Source organism: Oncorhynchus gorbuscha, linkage group LG11 (assembly GCF_021184085.1).
Source record: "Oncorhynchus gorbuscha isolate QuinsamMale2020 ecotype Even-year linkage group LG11, OgorEven_v1.0, whole genome shotgun sequence".
NCBI classification, from domain to species: Eukaryota; Metazoa; Chordata; class Actinopteri; order Salmoniformes; family Salmonidae; genus Oncorhynchus; species Oncorhynchus gorbuscha.
Genome location: NC_060183.1, coordinates 56991925 through 57011517, shown reverse-complemented (window position 1 = coordinate 57011517; position 19593 = coordinate 56991925). Strand labels below are relative to the sequence as shown.

The following is a 19593-nucleotide window of genomic DNA, read 5'->3' as shown; positions in this document are numbered from 1 at the left end:
TGTTGCAATTTGGATGTTGTATCCTAAATATGTTAGTGCAGTAGTAGCGGTGCATGAGTAAAATCAACGGGGAAGCCAAGCCAAGAAAAAAAGCCATATTACGGAAGTTTACAAGTCGTAAGTTTACATACACTTAGGTTGGAGTCATTAAAACTCGCTTTTTAACCTCTCTCAAATTTCTTGTTAACAAACGATGGTTTTGGCAAGTCGGTTAGGACATCTACATTACATTTACATTTAAGTCATTTAGCAGACGCTCTTATCCAGAGCGACTTATCTACTTGTGCATGATACTGCCTCACACAGGAAGCGGCGCAGGTCCTAATCCAGGCACTTGTCATCTCCCGTCTGGATTACTGCAACTCGCTGTTGGCAGGGCTCCCTGCCTGTGCCATTAAACCCCTACAACTCATCCAGAACGCCGCAGCCCGTCTGGTGTTCAACCTTCCCAAGTTCTCTCACGTCACCCCGCTCCTCCGCTCTCTCCACTGGCTTCCAGTTGAAGCTCGCATCCGCTACAAGACCATGGTGCTTGCCTACGGAGCTGTGAGGGGAACGGCACCTCAGTACCTCCAGGCTCTGATCAGGCCCTACACCCAAACAAGGGCACTGCGTTCATCCACCTCTGGCCTGCTCGCCTCCCTACCACTGAGGAAGTACAGCTCCCGCTCAGCCCAGTCAAAACTGTTCGCTGCTCTGGCCCCCCAATGGTGGAACAAACTCCCTCACGACGCCAGGACAGCGGAGTCAATCACCACCTTCCGGAGACACCTGAAACCCCACCTCTTTAAGGAATACCTAGGATAGGATAAGTAATCCCTCTCACCCCCCCCCCCCTTTAAGATTTAGATGCACTATTGTAAAGTGACTGTTCCACTGGATGTCATAAGGTGAATGCACCAATTTGTAAGTCGCTCTGGATAAGAGCGTCTGCTAAATTACTTAAATGTAATGTAAATGTAATTTTTCCAACAATTGTTTACAGACATTGTTTCACTTACAATTCACTGTATTACAATTCCAGTGGGTCAGAAGTTTACATACACTAAGTTGACTGTGCCTTTAATTTTCTGGAATTTTCCAAGCTCTTTTAGTCATAGTTTTAGAAGTTTCCGATAGGCTGATTGACATCCTTTGAGTCAATTGGAGATGTACCTGTGGATGTATATCAAGGCCTACCTTCAAACTGAGGGCCTCTTTGCTTGACATCATGGGAAAATCAAAAGAAATCAGCCAAGACCTCAGAAAAAAAAATTGTAGACCTCCACAAGTCTAGATCATCGTTGGGAACAATTTCTAAACGCCTAAAAGTACCACGTTCATGTGTACAAACAGTAGTACTCAAGTATAAACACCATGGGACCACGCAGCCATCATACCACTCAGCAAGGAGACGTGTTCTGTCTCCTAGAGGTGAACATACATTTGTGCGAAAAGTGCAAATCAATCCCAGAACAACAGCAAAGGACCTTGTGAAGATGCTGGAGGAAACAGGTACAAAAGTATCTATATCCACAATAAAACAAGTCCTATATCGACATAACCTGAAAGTCCGCTCGGCAATGAAGAAGCCACTGCTTCTTCCTTGCTGACAATTATGTGGATATATTGAAGCAACATCTCAAGACATCAGTCAGGAAGTTAAAGCTTGGTCGTAAATGGGTCTTCCAAATGGACAATGACCCCAAGCATACTTCCAAAGTTGTGGCAAAATGACTTAAGGACAACAAAGTCAAGGTATTGGAGTGGCCATCACAAAGCACTGACCTCAATCCTATAGAAATTTGTGGGCAGAACTGAAAAAGTGTGTGAGCAAGGAGACCTACAAACCTGACTCAGTTACACCACCAGCTCTGTCAAGAGGAATGGGCCAAAATTCACCCAACTTATTGTGGGAAGCTTGTGGAAGGCTACCCAAAACATTTGACCCAAGTTAACCTATGTAAAGGTAATGCTACCAAATACTAATTGAATGTATGTAAACTTCTGACCCACTGGGAATGTGATGAAAAAAATAAAAGCAGAAATAAATCACTACTATTTTTCTGACATTTCAAATTCTTAAAATAAAGTGGTGATCCTATCTGACTTAAGACAGGGAATTTTTACTAGGATTAAATGTCAGAAATGGTGAAAAAGTTTAAATGTACTTGGCTAAGGTATGTAAACTTCCGACTTCAACTGTATGTGTTGTGATAATTGCATTGTTTGCTCTATAATGTTAGTTCATATGCCTTGCCACTATATATATAATATATATATATATATATAGGCATGCCTAAGGTCGAGACAATAAGATGGTTTCAGAATAAATTTAACCACACCTTTGTTTAATCACAAAACTGCAGAGCAACATATTGCAATTAAGAAACAGTTACATGACCTACAGCATGGTCAATCAAGTTAATATTTACAACATATTTGGACTACAAAACAACTATTGATTTAGAACACCGGAGAGTTAACGCAGGAAACCAATAAAAAGAAGCTGCCTCCACTATTCCAGCACCATTTCAACATCATCATCAAATCACCTATGCTTACTCTAATACAGGGACAAAATATTCCAAAAACTATTTAGTCCAATTAATGTATGCTAAATATCGTGTGGCTGTCCATGGTACTGATTCATGTGTGTAAGTAGAAAACACATGTAGAAAAAACACTCACCCTACTCATCGAGAAACACCAATGCCATCCTCCTCTCGGTCATGTTGCCGAAACGGTCTATGACTCTGTCATACAGTACAAGCTTTTAGTTTTTGTTGTCCTAGGCTACCTGGCTAAAATGCTTGCTCGCTAGCCTAACTTCCTTTCATGGGCAACGATTAGCCAGCTAGTTAACATTAGCCTACTACATCTAGCTACATTTTGAACTTCCATCCTTTCAGGTCAGAGGCACAATGTATGAATATGGTTGGAGTGATCACCGTTATAATCTTTGGCCAGTATGGAGAATTAAGTAAAAGTCCAAATCCCCATTTCCACCCATGGCTAATTTAGGAAAGGTCTCATTTTAGCTAGCTAGCCACCGGAGGACAACAACACAATAAGATGCAACAATTCAACTATCTGAAGATTGGCTTGATGTGAAGCCAAATCAAAACTTTTTTTGACACTTTTCACAGTTGATCACTCAGTTTAGCTCAACACGGATTGGCTATTATTGTATAATTATTTATTATCAAGGGAGGCCAAATGCTCACTGGCTTCCCTTACATTCAATGCTACGGGCGGCAACAATATAATAATATTTTTGTCCAGACAGCATCAAATAGATGGGCTACACATATTGGAGACAGACGGGTGCTGTTTTAGGGAGCTGTTTTGATCGCTTGGATGCTTTCTCCGGTGAGATACATTCAGCCTCTTGCTAAAAGAGGTAAAAATGTATATTTTTTCCCTGGTAAATTGTTTGGGGAAGCCTGGCTTCTTTTAGCATCCTTGAATACACACCATTGTAGTACAGTATATTGAGATGTGTGATTTACAAAAGTCAGAATGACACCCTTAACAACATGATAATTTAACACGTAAAGTATGCTTAGATAACATTTGCAGAAAAATATACACTTTTTTTGTATATAGAATTACAGTAGGCACAATGATTATGGCTCTAGATTGCAGGAAAAAGCTGTTTCATCCTTACATACATACCCCCTCTAAAATAATGGGTGCATTACAACCCCGTATGCGTGATTTTAATATGCAAAAAAAACAAAAGCTGACATCTTGGGAACAGAGAGTGCTGTATGCATTGTTTCAACTTACCTGTGCATTACTTGATTCTCAACAACCCAAGTCAATGACTCGAGTAACAAAATAATAGTACAAGTCCTAACACATCCAGCTCAGGATGTGATTCAATTGAAGCCCTTATAACAATTGTCATGCTCATTTAGCACACTGAACTGGGTGCTATTTAAGCCATACATAGGTCTTCTGTCTGATAGACAATGGATATGCCACAGGGTCCTCCTCTTACATGACAAGTCAAACCAACTAGGCAGGTATTCAAATTGTAGCCTATTGATAAAAGGTAGGGGTTGGAGTGTGCTCATGGTTAAGTATAATTGGTTGTAGAGGATGTTTCCTTTCATGTTCCACTTCCCAGGTATGATTCATACAGTTTAAATGTGGATTCCTTTGAATTCAAAGGAGTGAGTAGTAGAGATGAGCGAATAGGCTTTCCCCCACCTCACAAATATTTATGAGCTGACATTCAGTTTCTGTACAATTCACTGGAGAGTGGACATCAAACGGAAAGCGGGCTATAAGTAAACATTTGTGGTGTGACTCATGCCCTTAGTCGAAACAAGGGTGAAATCCTTACTCCAAACACAAAAACAAGCGTTTATATTGGTCATGTTCAGCAAATAGGGCGGGACCTACCTGAATCTGTCAAATAGAAACGCTAGTTTTCGTTTGGTGAAAGGATTACACCCCTGAACTCACCCACCTACGCTCATGTGGTAGTTTACGGCAGCGTGTGCGACTCACCTTCAGATTCAACGCCACGCCCATACCTGCAGAAACCAGGAAATATAAAGCTTTAATGGAAGACGAACTGCTTATTTTGTTACTTCAAAACTCACATTCTGTTGGTGGACTATCATATTCGGTATTTAATTGTGTATTTCCATAATAAACTATCAAATATCCAGAACTTCCATTAGGTAAGTCAAACTTCGAAACTGACATGTCGTTTTGTAACCTAGCCTACTGTCTGCTTGCTTCTTTTGCCTTATTTGGGCATTGACCATTGTTTGCAGTAGCCTCTTGCGCTTATTTAGTAGCCTTCTCATGCGCTTAATTCATAAGAAAAACAAAGTTTCTGAAAATAGAGTATAGTTATAACTGACCAGGCTTGGGCGGCTTCAGAGTTTGTCCTTTGTAGCCCACAGCGAAGTGCTATTCTGTTACAATAACGTTACGATTTGTCCTACATTCTGAGGTCTCAATGTTGTTGACCCTTCCCGATCTAATAGTTGATGTATTTATCCACTCTGGCTTTTCTGTTTGGGCAACCAAAACCTATTTAATCTTGAAATAATGTATAATTTATTACCTTTGGGGTTCAAAACAAAGCTGTGAAACCTTTTTGTTGTTGTTGACATAATCAAATAACTCAAGCATAGATTGGTCATTTAAAAAAAACTAACTACAGGACATGAGTAACTTTGGTAAAAAATAATGCCACTGCTATAGGTGGCGCTGTTTATAGGCAGACTTGCTTAAACCCTCAACTTGAAACTTTCGTATTTCGGTGTCTTTCCTCATGCGGAACAAATTTTCCAAATAATTTCCCCATAAGGTCTGTCAGGAAAGATTTTCCTCCATCTTGGAAAACGTTTGAAAAACGTATCATTAACCATTAGCCTAAATAACAACAAATTAGGTATTGATAAATCAAAAATCTGATTTCAGACATTACCATGATGAACCATGTTAAGTGTAGCATTGATATCTTTAAAAAACAAGGAAACTATCAACAATTCACTTTTTTTGCCAATGTAACACCTAATGCTTAATTTAAAAAAATATATATTTTTATTTTCTGGTGGAGTAAAAGTCAGATTCACTCCAAATGTGTTTTTTTGGCTCATCACAATAGTCCCTAAAGATTAAGTTGATGCATTCAAAGATGGCAATGCTGTGCAGCGATGCTCCCCATCCATCCTGACAAACATTTCTAAAAACCTGTTTTTGCTTTGTCCATTATGCGTTATGTGTAGATTTATGAAGGGGGACATGTCAAAGGAAAAATTATGACCCCCCCCCCCTTAGAATCCCTAACTATCCCTAGCATTGTTGCTAATTAGGCCAACCTGGCCTATGTGAAAGCATTTCAGTCCATGGTCTAAGCAAACGTTATAAGCACAAGTATAGGCCCATGATTTCATTCTGGTACCATCATTCTGTTACCGGGTGTTGATTCCCTTCACTTACTGTAGTTCAATAACCAAAATAGATTTTTTTCTAACTCAGTATCATTATAGCTGACGCCCCATTCTTTCTGCAGACATCTTTTAATTTTAATTCGGGGGTAATGTATTGTGTCATTTAGGAGTCACTTTTATTGTAAATAAGAATATATGTTTCTAAACACTTCCATATTGATGTGGATACTACCATGATTACGGTAATATCTTGAATGAATCATGAATAATAATGAGTGGGAATGTTCCAAGACATGCTAACCTTACCTTTATTGGTAATGGTTAGAGGTTAGCATGTATTTGGGTTATGATCTTTGACCCTTTGACTTTCTCAATCGTCATTATTGATGAGTTAAGGATGATCCAAATCATGTTAGCATCCACATTAATGTAAACATTTTTAGAAACCTTCTGTTCTTATTTACAATAAGTGACTCCAAAATTACGCAATACATTATTTACCTTAAATATCTATTGGGTACAAAATAATCAGAAACTCAACCAAAACAATCTGCAAATGCATTCAAGTTTGTAGTCAAAAGCTTGATGTAGTCATTACGTGCTAGGAGTATGGGGCCAAACCAACTTTTAACTTTTATTTCTAAGAATCATTGCGGGTGTCAGTAAAGACTTTTTTAGAGATACTTTTGTAACCTTTTCCAACTTTATGCAAGGCAACCATTCTTAGGTCTTCTGAGATCTCTCTTGTTTGAGGCATGGTTCACATTAGCAATGCTTCTTGTGAATAGTAAAGTAAAATTGAGTGTTTTTTTATAGGGCAGGGCAGCTCTAACCAACATCTCCAATCTCGTCTCAATGATTGTACTCCAGGTTAGCTGACTCCTGACTCCAATTAGATTTTGGAGAAGTCATTCGCTTAGGGGTTCACATACTTTTTTCAACCTACACTGTGAATGTTTAAATGATGTACTCAATATAGACAAGAAAAATGCAATTTGTTATTAGTTTAAGCACACTGTGTTTGTCTATTGTTGTGACTTAGATGAAGACCAGATCACATTTGGTCAAATTCATGCAGAAATCCAGGTAATTTCAAAGGATTCATATACATTTTCTTTGCACTGTGTGTATATGTAGGTACACAGTACCAGTCAAAAGTTTGGAAACACCTACTTGATAGAATGCAAAGGGTGGCTACTTTGAAGAATGTCAAATATAAAATATATTTTGATTTCTTTAACACTTTTTTTTTGGTTACTACATGAAACCATATGTGTTATTTCATAGTTCTGATATCTTCACTATTCTTTTCTAATGTGTAAAATAAAAACCCTTGAATGAGTAGGTGTCAACTTTTGACTGGTAATGTATAGAAGACAGAAGTTTTAAGGGGGGAATGTCCACCAAAGCGGTTTCCAGAGAATTTAATTTTAATTTATCTAACATAATTCTTTGAGAATTTGGCAGAGTGTCCAAGACAACATGCAACCACTCCAGCCCAGGACCTCCATCTGGCTTCTTCACCTGTGGGATCATCTGAGACCAGCCACCCGGACAGCTGATGAAACTGTGGGTTTGTACAACCAAAGAATTTCTGCACAAACTGTCAAAAACTGTCTTGGGAAGCTCACCTGCGTGCTCGTCGTCCTCACCAGTCTCTTGACTTGACTGCAGTTTTGGCGTCGGAACCTACTTCAGTAGACATGCTCCCCTTTGATGGCCACTGGCACACTGGAGAAGTGTGCTCTTCACAGATGAAACCGGGAAGATGGCAGACAGCGTGTATGGTGTCGTCTGGGTGAGCAGTTTGATGTCAACGTTGTGAACAAGAGTGCCCCATAGTGGAGGTGTGGTTATGGTATGGGCAGGCATAAGCTATGGACAAAGAAAACAATTGCATTTTATCAATGGCAATTTGAATGCACAGAGATACTGTGACGAGATCCTGAGGCCCATTGTTGTACCATTCATCTGCCGCCATCACCTCATGTTTCAGCATGATAATGCACGGCCCCATGTCACAAGGCTCTGTACACAATTCCTGGAAGCAGAAAATGTCCCAGTTCTAAAATGGCATGCATACTCACCAGACATGTCACCCATTGAGCATGTTTGGAATGCTCTGCAACAACGTGTATGCCAGCGTGTTTCTGCCAATATCCAGCAACTTTGCACAGACAGCCCGATCAACTCTATGCGAAGGAGCTGCATCACGCTGCATTAGGCAAATGGTGGTCACACCAAATACTGACTGGTTTTCTGATCCATGCCCCTACACTTTTTAATGTACAGCATCTCTGACCAACGGGTGCATATCTGTATTCCCAGTCATGTGAAATCCATAGATTAGGGCTTGATGAATTTATTTCAGTTGACTGATTTCCTTCTATGAACCATACCTCGGTAAAATCTTTGACATTGTTGCATGTCTTATATTTTTGTTCAGTATTTTCACACTGAAGTTGGAATAATTTATGATAATGCCCTTTTAATGGAAGACATTTTTTAAAGACCGCCTGAAGATTCAGACTGTTTTGGTGGGATTTAATTTTGGCCTGCCTACTAACTTTGTTAATAGACCAATAAGAAAGATACAGTATTTCCAAACCTGCCAATAACAGCTAGTGTTCAGTTTCCCCCTCCCCACTCAGACCATTCCCAAACAGTCCTACCAAACAGTCTGTTCTTGCTTGAGAATTTGCTCTTTGCTAAGAAGCTATTTTTGAACTTTTTAATTTAAAACAATCACCGTAAGGTACTTAATTGTTACCCAGAAATGATTTGAAAAAATAACCATATCTTGCATTGGAGTAGGGTCCAAGAAAATCTGCGTTGCGGCAAGAGGATGGAATCATGGAATCCAGATATTTAAACGGAATTCAACAGTATTCAAAAATGCATTGAACTTAGTAGGAAATCAAATAAATGTATTGAACTTATTTGTGAGTGACATGGCTCTCCGTCTGGCATACTGTATGCATTCCATAGGGACAATGCATAATCAAGTGAAAGCCGATTGAGAAAAATACAACAATAATACTGAAAGTGGTAATTGGTGAGAGACAAGGTCGCAGTAAAAAAAGACTGCTTACGTAAAGCCATAAAGACGATCAAAACATGACATAAAACAACTTGCAAACAGACTGGCTTCTGATTTAGAAACCACCACCAGTTGTGGAAAAACTACCCAATTGTTATACTTGAGTAAAAGTATATATACGTTAATAGAAAATGACTCAAGAGAAAGTCAGCCAGTTAAATTCTACTTTAGTAAAATTATTTGGTTTTACGTTTACTTTCGATACCCAAGTATATTTAATTGCTCAAATATACTTAAAATTCCTTATATTAAGCAAAGCAGATGGCACCATTTTCTTGTTATGAAAGTTTAAGGATAGCCAGGGGACACTCCAACACTCAGACATCATTTACAAACTAAGCATTTGTGTCTAGTGAGTCTGTCAGATTAGAGGCAGTAGGGATGACCAGGGATGTTCTCTTGATAAGTGTGAATTTGACTTTTCCTGTCCTGCTAAGCATTCAAAATGTAACGAGTACTTTTGGGTGTCAGGGAAAATGTATGGACTAAAAAGTACAATATTTTCTTTAGGAATGTAGTGAAGTAAAAGTAGTCAAAAATATAAATGGTAAAGTACAGATAACCAAGCATCTTTTATCCTTTTCGCTTATCTGAGCATGTGGCATTCACGCTTGTGGTAGGCATTCTGATGTGGGTATTTTATTATGTTCCCAATTAGCTGCTTCCAATGCAGCTGCTACTCTTCCTGGAGTCCAAACAGGTAGGCCTACCTGTCCTCCTGATCCAAGTGATCTTTTTTATATTGAGGGTAGTTTGGGTACTTTGCTGGCTTCTTATTCATTCATTCTCATTGTTATTTTTTGGAACATGCAGAATAGGCACTGTGACTAAAACGTTAACTAGTATAAATAAATGTAGCAACCCAAACACCCATCACCACAAGAGACTTTGCATCAAAATCCTCTGGTCAAATTGCATCACTTTGCAGCTTTGGAGATGCTGTTTTGATTTGAGGGAAATGTTATTTGATGTGAAAACATATTCTCATTCCCCCTGTTGTGGTGTCACTGCTTTTCAGATGCCCATAAAGGCTTATCTTAAACCAGTTTAATGCTGAATTCAGTGATTACATCATGTAGAAGACATATTGTGATATTTGGGACAGCATGGTGGAGGGGTGAGTGTGTGTGTGTAGTAATGTGCCATGACACGGGTCCAGCTGGTGAGATTTACAGTAAAAGACTGAACGAGGCCACAGGATTAATGCTTTTGTTCTGCTGACATCCATGCTCAACAAGAGAGAAGTGAGACACTTGTGTGCATGCGCCACTGACTACATGGAATAATACTAGAAATGTATTTGATGAGATGACTAAAGTTTTTGATTCTATGGGACCATGCCTTATTTATTAAGATGTTGTTCTGGGAGGTAGTGAGGGTTTTAGATTATAATCCTAGTCATCAGTCAGCACAGTGGAAGCATCCTACATGCTCTTTGCCCCTATGTCCCCTATGCCCTTTAGGCAGTGCCTGCTGCCTGGATGATGCACAATGCATAGCCATTAAAGTTATTCCATTATGTAGTGTTTTTGTTACCTAACTGGGTATAAATCTGTTATTTATGGGTTTGCTGCTGGTTTGGGGCCCTTAGAGTTTTAAGGGATTTCTGTGCCCTGCTCTTTCACAGTGAAATCTCCTGCTCTCATGGCCCAGCCATATAAAGAGCAGTAATCCAGACATGCAAACTGCTGGGATATAATTCCTATCCAGAGGTTTGTATTGGCTGGCAGCTCTCCAGCTGCATTTATTTATTTCCCCCCTCACGGGACATGGCTGCATGCTGTCAGTGGGTGAGAGGTAATGTGAATGTTGAAGTGAATGGTCTGCTAGATGGAGAATATTTGTTTGGGTGATGGAAGAGGGTATGGTGTGATGATGGAAAGTTGAGTGTGTGAGATGATGATGGAGGCTCTGGGTTTTAATGGGGACTAAATCTACATAGGGATTTTGGGAAAATGGGGTGGTGTACATACATGATCTGTCAGGGCTTCGTACCACAATTATCCCGACGGCAGCAGCAGTGTTTTCATTAGTGTAATGTTTAGAGATCTCCAGAGTTATGTAACGGTGACGCGCTGTCATCCCCTCTGGGCCTGCCCACCGCCAGTAGCATGACTGTTGTCCATTTAGTTTCTCTGAGGGGGAAAAAAAACATCTGTCAGAGCCGACGGTAGGGGACACAGGGCTCGTGATTGAGAACGTAGTAGCAAGTAGGCAGGGCTCAGTGGGTTCAGTGTAGTGTGTATGGTGGCAGTGAGCACAGTGGTGGCAGAGAGGATTAGAAGTCAGGGCTGCCTTTCAGAATATTGCAGAGGGAAGTGAGATGTTAGTGGAGCCATTGTGAGTAGCATGGGGTATATGTAATGCAGTTGCAAGTGGAGAAACCGGGTTCAAATATGAAGTTTAAGAAGTTCATTACCATCATGCAGGCGGCCATGGGGATCGTCCCCCTCAACAAACGAGAGCTCCTACCACCTGGGAGAAAACTCTGGAGACCCCCAGGGTGAGTTAAGTTAAGGTGTGCATATGAGCTTGTATGCATGACATGAATGTTTGTCTGTCTATATGTAGCTGTTGGTCTATTCAAGTACAAGCATCTACTGTACCTCTACAATATTTGAATCCTATGCACAAGTATTTAAATTGTTGCTAATATCGCTTGGATGAATTAGACATTATTTGGAATGTATGTTTCTGCTTTGCTCACCAGATGGTACTAGCCTTCATGCTACAGCATGAGCATGTTTGTTGCCATTATTTACTGCTCAGGTCATAGATGCTGCATTTTGATTGTGACTCTGCTATTGGAGCACAGCAGATGAATGAATGTAGCAGAGGTCCTTCCTGTGTGTAGCATGGCTCTCCTTAGCTGGACCAATCCAGCACACAATCACTCACTGGATCTGTTATCAGATCCACTATTGAACCATTCTTTAGTCCATGGCTGCTACTTATAGTTGCAAATTAAATTTGCAGTGTATTGCCACTCAAGCGGTTACTAAATTGTCAAGGAAGGTTCTTTTGTTTGCGTGTGTATATTTATGTGAACCCCCCCACTCACTGAGGTTGATGTTGTGGATCAATTATTCAGTATACACAACATTGCTCTTTGTAATTCTCCCAAGGTACAGGAATTCCACTTTGGACATGAATGTGTTCTCAGTTTGAAGATGTCCTAATTGTGTGGGTCTCATGCTGACAGAAGCTTGTCTATCACTTCCCTGCTCAGCTATAACACGGCTAGGGCAGGGGATTGGGGAGTTCGTTGGGAAGGATAAGTCAAACAACACAAGCTGAGCATTTGGTCAAAGATCACAGCAAGGCCAATCACTTTATTTATTACTATTCTGACATGAGGTCAAATGGCTGCAGAGCAAATGTTTGGCTCAAGCTCAAACAGATTACAGCTGCGTTGAGGCCTTAAGTTTGTGTGTGCGTATGCCTGTGCATCAGACTGTGCCTTTGCATGTGTGAGTGTGTGGTTGTGACCAGGGCAAGGCTTTGTTTTGTTATGATTGGTATTTGAACCAATAACTTTCACTGTGTTAATGTTTCACTTCAATGGCCTGTCAGTGTTTTAATTCTCTAATGTGGAATTAAATTAATTTCATACAGTTTCTACTCATTTCAGCTGACATTTTACCAATAACAATCCTTTATACGAAGTTGAACTCTATTCCTAATGTTGAGTAATGGTTATCTAAAGCCCTGCTGTCTCTCCCAACAGGGACACACCCAGTACTGACCAGTCCAACACTGACCTGTTCAGGTCCAGCTGCTCCTGGGATAGGTTCTACTGGACCAAGGAAGCCCAGTGCCTGTGTCTCCGTCGACTCTCTACACCCAGCTACTCTGCTATTCTGAGGGTACCTCATCCTTTCTGCCTACTTTGTATTCTTTACCCATCCTATTCTGCCCTAACACTGTGAGCGTGTGTGGTTGGACATATGATTTACAGTGGGGCAAAAAAGGTATTTAGTCAGCCACCAATTGTGCAAGTTCTCCCACTTAAAAAGATGAGGCCTGTAATTTTCATCATAGGTACACTTCAACTATGACAGACAAAATGAGGGAGAAAGAATCACATTGTAGGATTTTTAATGAATTTATTTGTATATTATGGTGGAAAATAAATATTTGGTCACCTACAAACAAGCAAGATTTCTGGCTCTCACAGACCTGTAACTTCTTCTTTAAGAGGCTCCTCTGTCCTCCACTCGTTACCTGTATTAATTGCACCTGTTTGAACTTGTTATCAGTATAAAAGACACCTATCCACAACCTCAAACAGTCGCACTCCAAACTCCACTATTGCCAAGGCCAGGGAGCTGTCAAAGGACACCAGAAACAAAATTGTAGACCTGCACCAGGCTGGGAAGACTGAATCTGCAATAGGTAAGCAGCTTGGTTTGAAGAAATCAACTGTGGGAGCAATTATTAGGAAATGGAAGACATACAAGACCACTGATAATCTCCCTCGAACTGGGGCTCCACGCAAGATCTCACCCCGTGGGGTCAAAATGATCACAAGAACGGTGAACAAAAATCCCAGAACCACACGGGGACCTAGTGAATGACCTGCAGAGAGCTGGGACCAAAGTAACAAGGCCTACCATCAGTAACACACTACGCCGCCAGGGACCCAAATCCTGCAGTGCCAGACGTGTCCCCCTGCTTAAGCCAGTACATGTCCAGGCCTGTCTGAAGTTTGCTAGAGAGCATTTGGATGATCCAGAAGAAGATTGGGAGAATGTCATATGGTCAGATGAAACCAAAATATAACTTTTTGGTAAAAACTCAACTCGTTGTGTTTGGAGGACCAAGAATGCTGAGTTGCATCCAAAGAACAACATGCCTACTGTGAAGCATGGGGGTGGAAACATCATGCTTTGTGGCTGTTTTTCTGCAAAGGGACCAGGACGACTGATCCGTGTAAAGGAAAGAATGAATGGGGCCATGTATCGTGAGATTTTGAGTGAAAACCTCCTTCCATCAGCAAGGGCATTGAAGATGAAACGTGGCTGGGTTTTTCAGCATGACAATGATCCCAAACACACCGCCCGGGCAACGAAGGAGTAGCTTCGTAAGAAGCATTTCAAGGTCCTGGAGCGGCCTAGCCAGTCTCCAGATCTCAACCCCATAGAAAATCTTTGGAGGGAGTTGAAAGTCCATGTTGCCCAGCAACAGCCCCAAAACATCACTGCTCTAGAGGAGATCTGCATGGAGGAATGGGCCAAAATACCAGCAACAGTGTGTTAAAACCTTGTGAAGACTTACAGAAAACGTTTGACCTCTCATTGCCAACAAAGGGTATAAAACAAAGTATTGAAACTTTTGTTATTGACCAAATACTTATTTTCCACCATAATTTTGCAAATAAATTCATTAAAAATCCTACAATATGATTTTCTGGATTTTTCTCCTCATTTTGTCTGTCATAGTTGAAGTGTACCTTCAACTATGACAATTACAGGCCTCTCATATTTTTAAGTGGGAGAACTTGCACAATTGGTGGCTGACTAAATATTTTTTTTGCCCCACTGTATATGGTGCAATGTGATCTAGTCTTAAAACAGGAAATCCAGAATGGTTTTGCGTCAGTTGGAAAAGCTCTGAAGGATATCTATTGCCTTAGATCTTGCTTCAGTTATTCATGTTCCCCATTCACAAAGTGTATGTATCCAAGGCCTTTGTCCCATTGCCCTATTTGGTAGTTGCTGGTTCTCTCCCCTCCCCCAATGCAAATTTAACCAGGAAGACAGGACTCATCCATAGAAGCGGTTCAAAGAGAACTCCGAGTGAGAGATTCAGGCCAACCATCACAACACGTATTGTTGTGCTACACTGAATAAAAATATAAACGCAACATGTAAAGTGTTGGTCCCATGTTTCATGAGCTGAAATATACGTCCAAGAGATGTTCCATACACACAATGTTCTCTCAAATTGTGTGCCTAAATTTGTTTCAATCCCTGTTAGTGAGCATTTCACCTTTGCCAATATAATCCATCCACCTGACAGGTGTAACATATCAAGAAGCTGATTAAACAGCGTGATCATTTTACAGGTGCACTAACTGGGGAGCCAGGCCCAGCCAATCAGAATGAGTTTTTTTCCCCCACAAAAGGGCTTTATTATAGACAGAAACACTCCTCAGCATCCCTCCCACCTCTCATCAGACAATCCTGCAGGTGAAGAAGCTGGATGTGGAGGTTCTGGGATGGCGTGGTTACACATGGTCTGTGGTTGTTAAGCTGGTTGGATGTAATGCCAAATTCTCTAAAATTGAAGTTGGAGGCAGCTTATGGTAGAGAAATTAACACAATTCTCTGGCAACAGCTCTGGTGGACATTCCTGCAGTCAGCATGCCAATTGCACGCTCCCTCAACTTGAGACATCTGTCGCATTGTGGTGTGTGACAAAACAGCACATTTTAGAGTGGCTTTTTATTGTCCCCAGCACACACAAGGTGCACCTGTGTAATGATCATGCTGTTTAATCAGTTTCTTGATATAAATTTTTTATTTTTGTTTAACCTTTTATTTTACTAGGCAAGTCAGTTAAGAACAATTCTTATTTTCAATGACTGCCTAGGAACAGTGGGTTAACTGCCTGTTCAGGGGCAGAACGACAGATTTGTACCTTGTCAGCTCGGGGATTCGATATATGCCACATCTGTCGTGTGGATGGATTATCTTGGCAAAGGAGAAAAGCTTACTTGGTAAAATATCCCTTACACAGCCTGGAGGTGTGTTGGGTCATTGTCCTGTTGAAAAACAAATGATAGACCCACTAAGCCCAAACCAGATCGTATGGCGTATTGCTGCAGAATGCTGTGGTAGCCGTGCTGGTTAAGTGTGCCTTGAATTCTAACTAAATCAGTGTCACCAGCAAAGCACCCCCACACATTAAACACCTTCTCCATCCATGGTTTACCACACACGCGGAGATCATCCGTTCACCCACACTGCCTCTCATAAAGACACGGCGGTTGGAACCAAAAATATCAAATTTGGACTCCAGACCAAAGGACAAATTTCCAATGGTCTAATGTCCATTGCTTGTGTTTCTAGGCCCAAGCAAGTCTCTTCTTATTGCCGTCTTTTTTAGTAGTATTTTCATTGCAGCAATTCGACCATGAAGGCCTGATGTGTCTGTTACTTGAACTCTGCGACGCATTTATTTGGCCTGCAATTTCTGAGGCTGGTAACTCTAATGAACTAATGTAACTCCTGGATCGTCCTTTCCTGTGGCGGTCCTCATAGCGCCTGATGATTTTTGCGACTGCACTTGAAGAAATATTCAAAGTTCTTTATTTTCCAGATTGACTGACCTTCATGTATTAAAGTAATGATGGACTGTCATTTCTCTTTGCTTATTCGAACTGTTCTTGCCATAATATGGACTTAGTTCTATTTGGTAAAAGACCATCATCTGTATACGATCCCTACACAACTGATTGGCTCAAAAGCATTAAGGAAAGAAATTCAACAATTGAACTTTTAACGAGGCACACCTGTAAATTCAAATACTTTCCAGGTGACTACCTCCATGAAGCTGGTTTAGAGAATGCCAAGAGTGTGCAAAGCTGTCATCAAGGCAAAGGGTGGCTACTTTGAAGAATCTCAAATTTAAACTATATTTTGATTTGTTTAGCACTTTTTTGGTTACTACATGATTCCATGTGTGTTATTTCATAGTTTTTATGCCTTCACTGTTATTCTACAATGTAGAAAATAGCAAAAACAAAGAGAAACCCTGGAATGATTAGGTGTTCCCAAACTTTTGACTGTGTGTGTGTGATGCAGAAATCCCTCCGTCATTTCCTGGTTGCTAAAATTTGAATAGTTCACCTAATTTCAGGTTGTGACAAAACAAGCAGGAAGTATAGTGTAGAGCAGCCAAACTCAACTGGCGGTCCAGTCCTGACCCAGAGAACAGTCAATCCGGATGGGACAACATATTTTAATTTTGTTATATTAAAGTCAATACATTATTTTTTGACAGCATTAAAAAAATCTGCCGGGCGCAGCGGCCTCTTCAACCTCTCACTCTCTCTGGTGCCAACTCCTCAGTAAGGAAAGTAGCTATTGACTGTCCTAAAAGTTGCTAAAGGACGCTATCACCTAATTTGCATAATTGGCCATGTGCATGAAATTGTGATGGACGCTGTTAGGCGAGAGGAATAATGTTGTGGGAGAGACAAAAAGGAGTAAAAAAACACCCTAAATATGTTTAGAACTACAAATGAACTTCTGTTGATTCTTGTTCTTTTTTAATGTCACAATTCCACCCCTCCTCCTTTATCTGGGTTTGGGACCGGCAAAAGTGACCCAAAAGAGACACTTTGGCGGAGTTACTTAGTTTATTTTATTTTTTATTTTTCTTAATTTGGTTTTTAACCTTATGGTCCACTTAGGAGCCTACAACAAGTCACAGTAAAACATGAACATTTTTATATATTTTTTGTATACAATCTAAATGGACCAAAAAGAGACAATAGAAAAAATTGTCAATGGCAATGTGAGAAAATTATGGTAAGTAACTAGTCTGGCTCAGGTTAATTTTTAACATTTCTATGTAAGCCAGAGCGGGATCAGCCAGCGGAGGCTTCTCCCATGCGCGATTCATTTGCAGTCTGGAGGCGGAGGGGTGAACATCTCCTGCACTGACTGCAGCTGGGAGGGACTGCTACGTGAGGACTGGGCCGCCTGTGAGTGCTTTGGGATGGGGGTGGGGCCCACTGCAGGACCCGCTGCTTGTTGAGAAGAGTAAGAACGATACGTGCTTTCAAGTCAGTGTCCAATAACACCAGAAAAAGTCGCTAGATTTGTCGCTAGTCGCTTTTTTAAAAATGTGCCGCTAGTGGTATGAATAGTCGCTAAATATAGAGACAGTCGCTAAGTTGGCAACACTGCTCTCTCGATTGAAGCAACGCCCACCTCTACTAGTGCCTATTAATCCAATCGAGTGGCCACGTCTTACACAATCACATTAATTCAAATATCCTTTGTGGAACCTTGGGACAAGCAGGCAGAAAGACGATTTTGACTGCAGTTCAACTGTAAATATGACATAAGGAACTTTGTTACCAGTATCTTTGTTTAATATGGCTTGTTAAATAAAAAATAAAGTGAAAGACGAGTGGATGGAACAATGTTAATTCATTCTCCCTGCAACTAGCACAAAACCAATGTGTCCGTAGCTCTTGTGAAAAGTGTCAATGTTAACAGATTAACAGATTAATTTACTCAAATCCCACACCAAAGTCCTTGTCAATTCCCTGACAGCCCAACAACATGCAATGGAGTGTTCACTGAGGATAGCTTGGGTTTTGGGAGAAAACCAACTTTTCCAGATGCATTCTTTGACCATCTCAGCATGTGTGAAGTTGCTGACACTTTGCTTGAAGGTAAACTAAAAGATGAGCTCATGGAAAAGATCAAACTGTTCCCAATGTCAGATTCTACAGCATTGCGGAGAACTGAAATTTTACCTGAAGATTTAATTTAACAACTTGAGGCCATTCAGAGTTAAATGTATGGTGCATTCTGAATGCCCTTGTGTTTTGTAATCTGACACTGGGATCTGTTTGATCTTTTCCATGAGTTTATCTTCAAGCAAATGTTTTTGCATAGACAAATATGCAACCACTTTTGTTCTTCAGCATGTTTACATTCTAAATTAGTTGTAATTCAAATTCTTAGTCTCATTTAATGTACAGACCTGTTTGTTACTATGCTGTACCACAGCGCCAATAAAGGACTATATCCATCAAGACCTTTGCCACCAACTGTACCACAGCGCCAATAAAGGACTATATCCATCAAGACCTTTGCCACCAAGGAAATTTGTCACTGGACCTTCTGAAATAGTAGTTGAGGACCCCTGTTGTAAAGCATCAGTGTACTATCTAAACCACTGTGAAATTACTTTTCCATAACTACAAATATTGTATTTTCAGCTGTTTGAAGCTTGTGTACAACACTTATAGTAAAAAAACAAAACTTAAAACATGTGAACATTGAAGAGATGCCACTTCTTAGACTTGCTTTCTATAATGACAGATCTATATCTCCTATTTCTATGTGAATGTGGTTGCTTTCAGTAATCTGGAAGGATCCATTTTGCCAGAAAATGTACAGCAATTCCAAGCAAAAATGAATGCGTGTTTACATTTTTTTTTTTGTAAAAGTAAAATGCACATTTGACCATTGCTATCAGTTATTTGAGTCTTTGTTGTAGCAATGGACTGCAATTGCTCTACATATTTGTCGAGATAAATATCGAGACCACTTAGATTACCCCATCTTGAATTGGTACATCCTAATACGGTTTTCCCTTTCAGCGCTTTCAGACTCACTCAATTTGCTGGGTTGTTTTACTGATAATTAAATAAATAAAACATGGGAAAAATGTTAAATATGATATTGGATAGGCTGCATGTTACTTTTAACAATAGTCGTTGTCGAATTTCCTTTGTTTAAATCACAAGAAAAGTGGTCTCTGGTTTGAAAGTGCATGATGCCGGTAAATGGAGGGAGACTCTTCAGTCTTAGCAGATATGAGACACATTATTTCAAAGTAAGTAAA

The 19593-nt window shown here is 40.3% G+C and overlaps 1 protein-coding gene across 4 annotated transcripts in view; it reads left to right on the top strand.

Annotated features, from left to right (window-relative positions):
- The first annotated feature begins 4488 nt into the window (after nucleotides 1–4488).
- The window catches only part of LOC124048993 (tight junction protein ZO-2-like), a 39379-nt gene continuing 24274 nt past the window's right edge, over nucleotides 4489–19593 (top strand). Inside the window, exons 1-2 of one of the 4 annotated variants that reach the window (XM_046370246.1) lie at nucleotides 4489–4676; nucleotides 12728–12866. Coding sequence is in view for 3 of the 4 variants with exons in the window: in XM_046370243.1 (XP_046226199.1) it covers nucleotides 11364–11503; nucleotides 12728–12866 (279 nt within the window). In the remaining variant the exon portion in view is untranslated. Of the gene's footprint in view, nucleotides 4677–11211; nucleotides 11504–12727; nucleotides 12867–16795; nucleotides 19585–19593 lie in introns of those variants that run through there. The other 3 variants (XM_046370243.1, XM_046370242.1, XM_046370245.1) reach the window with 3 other exon arrangements.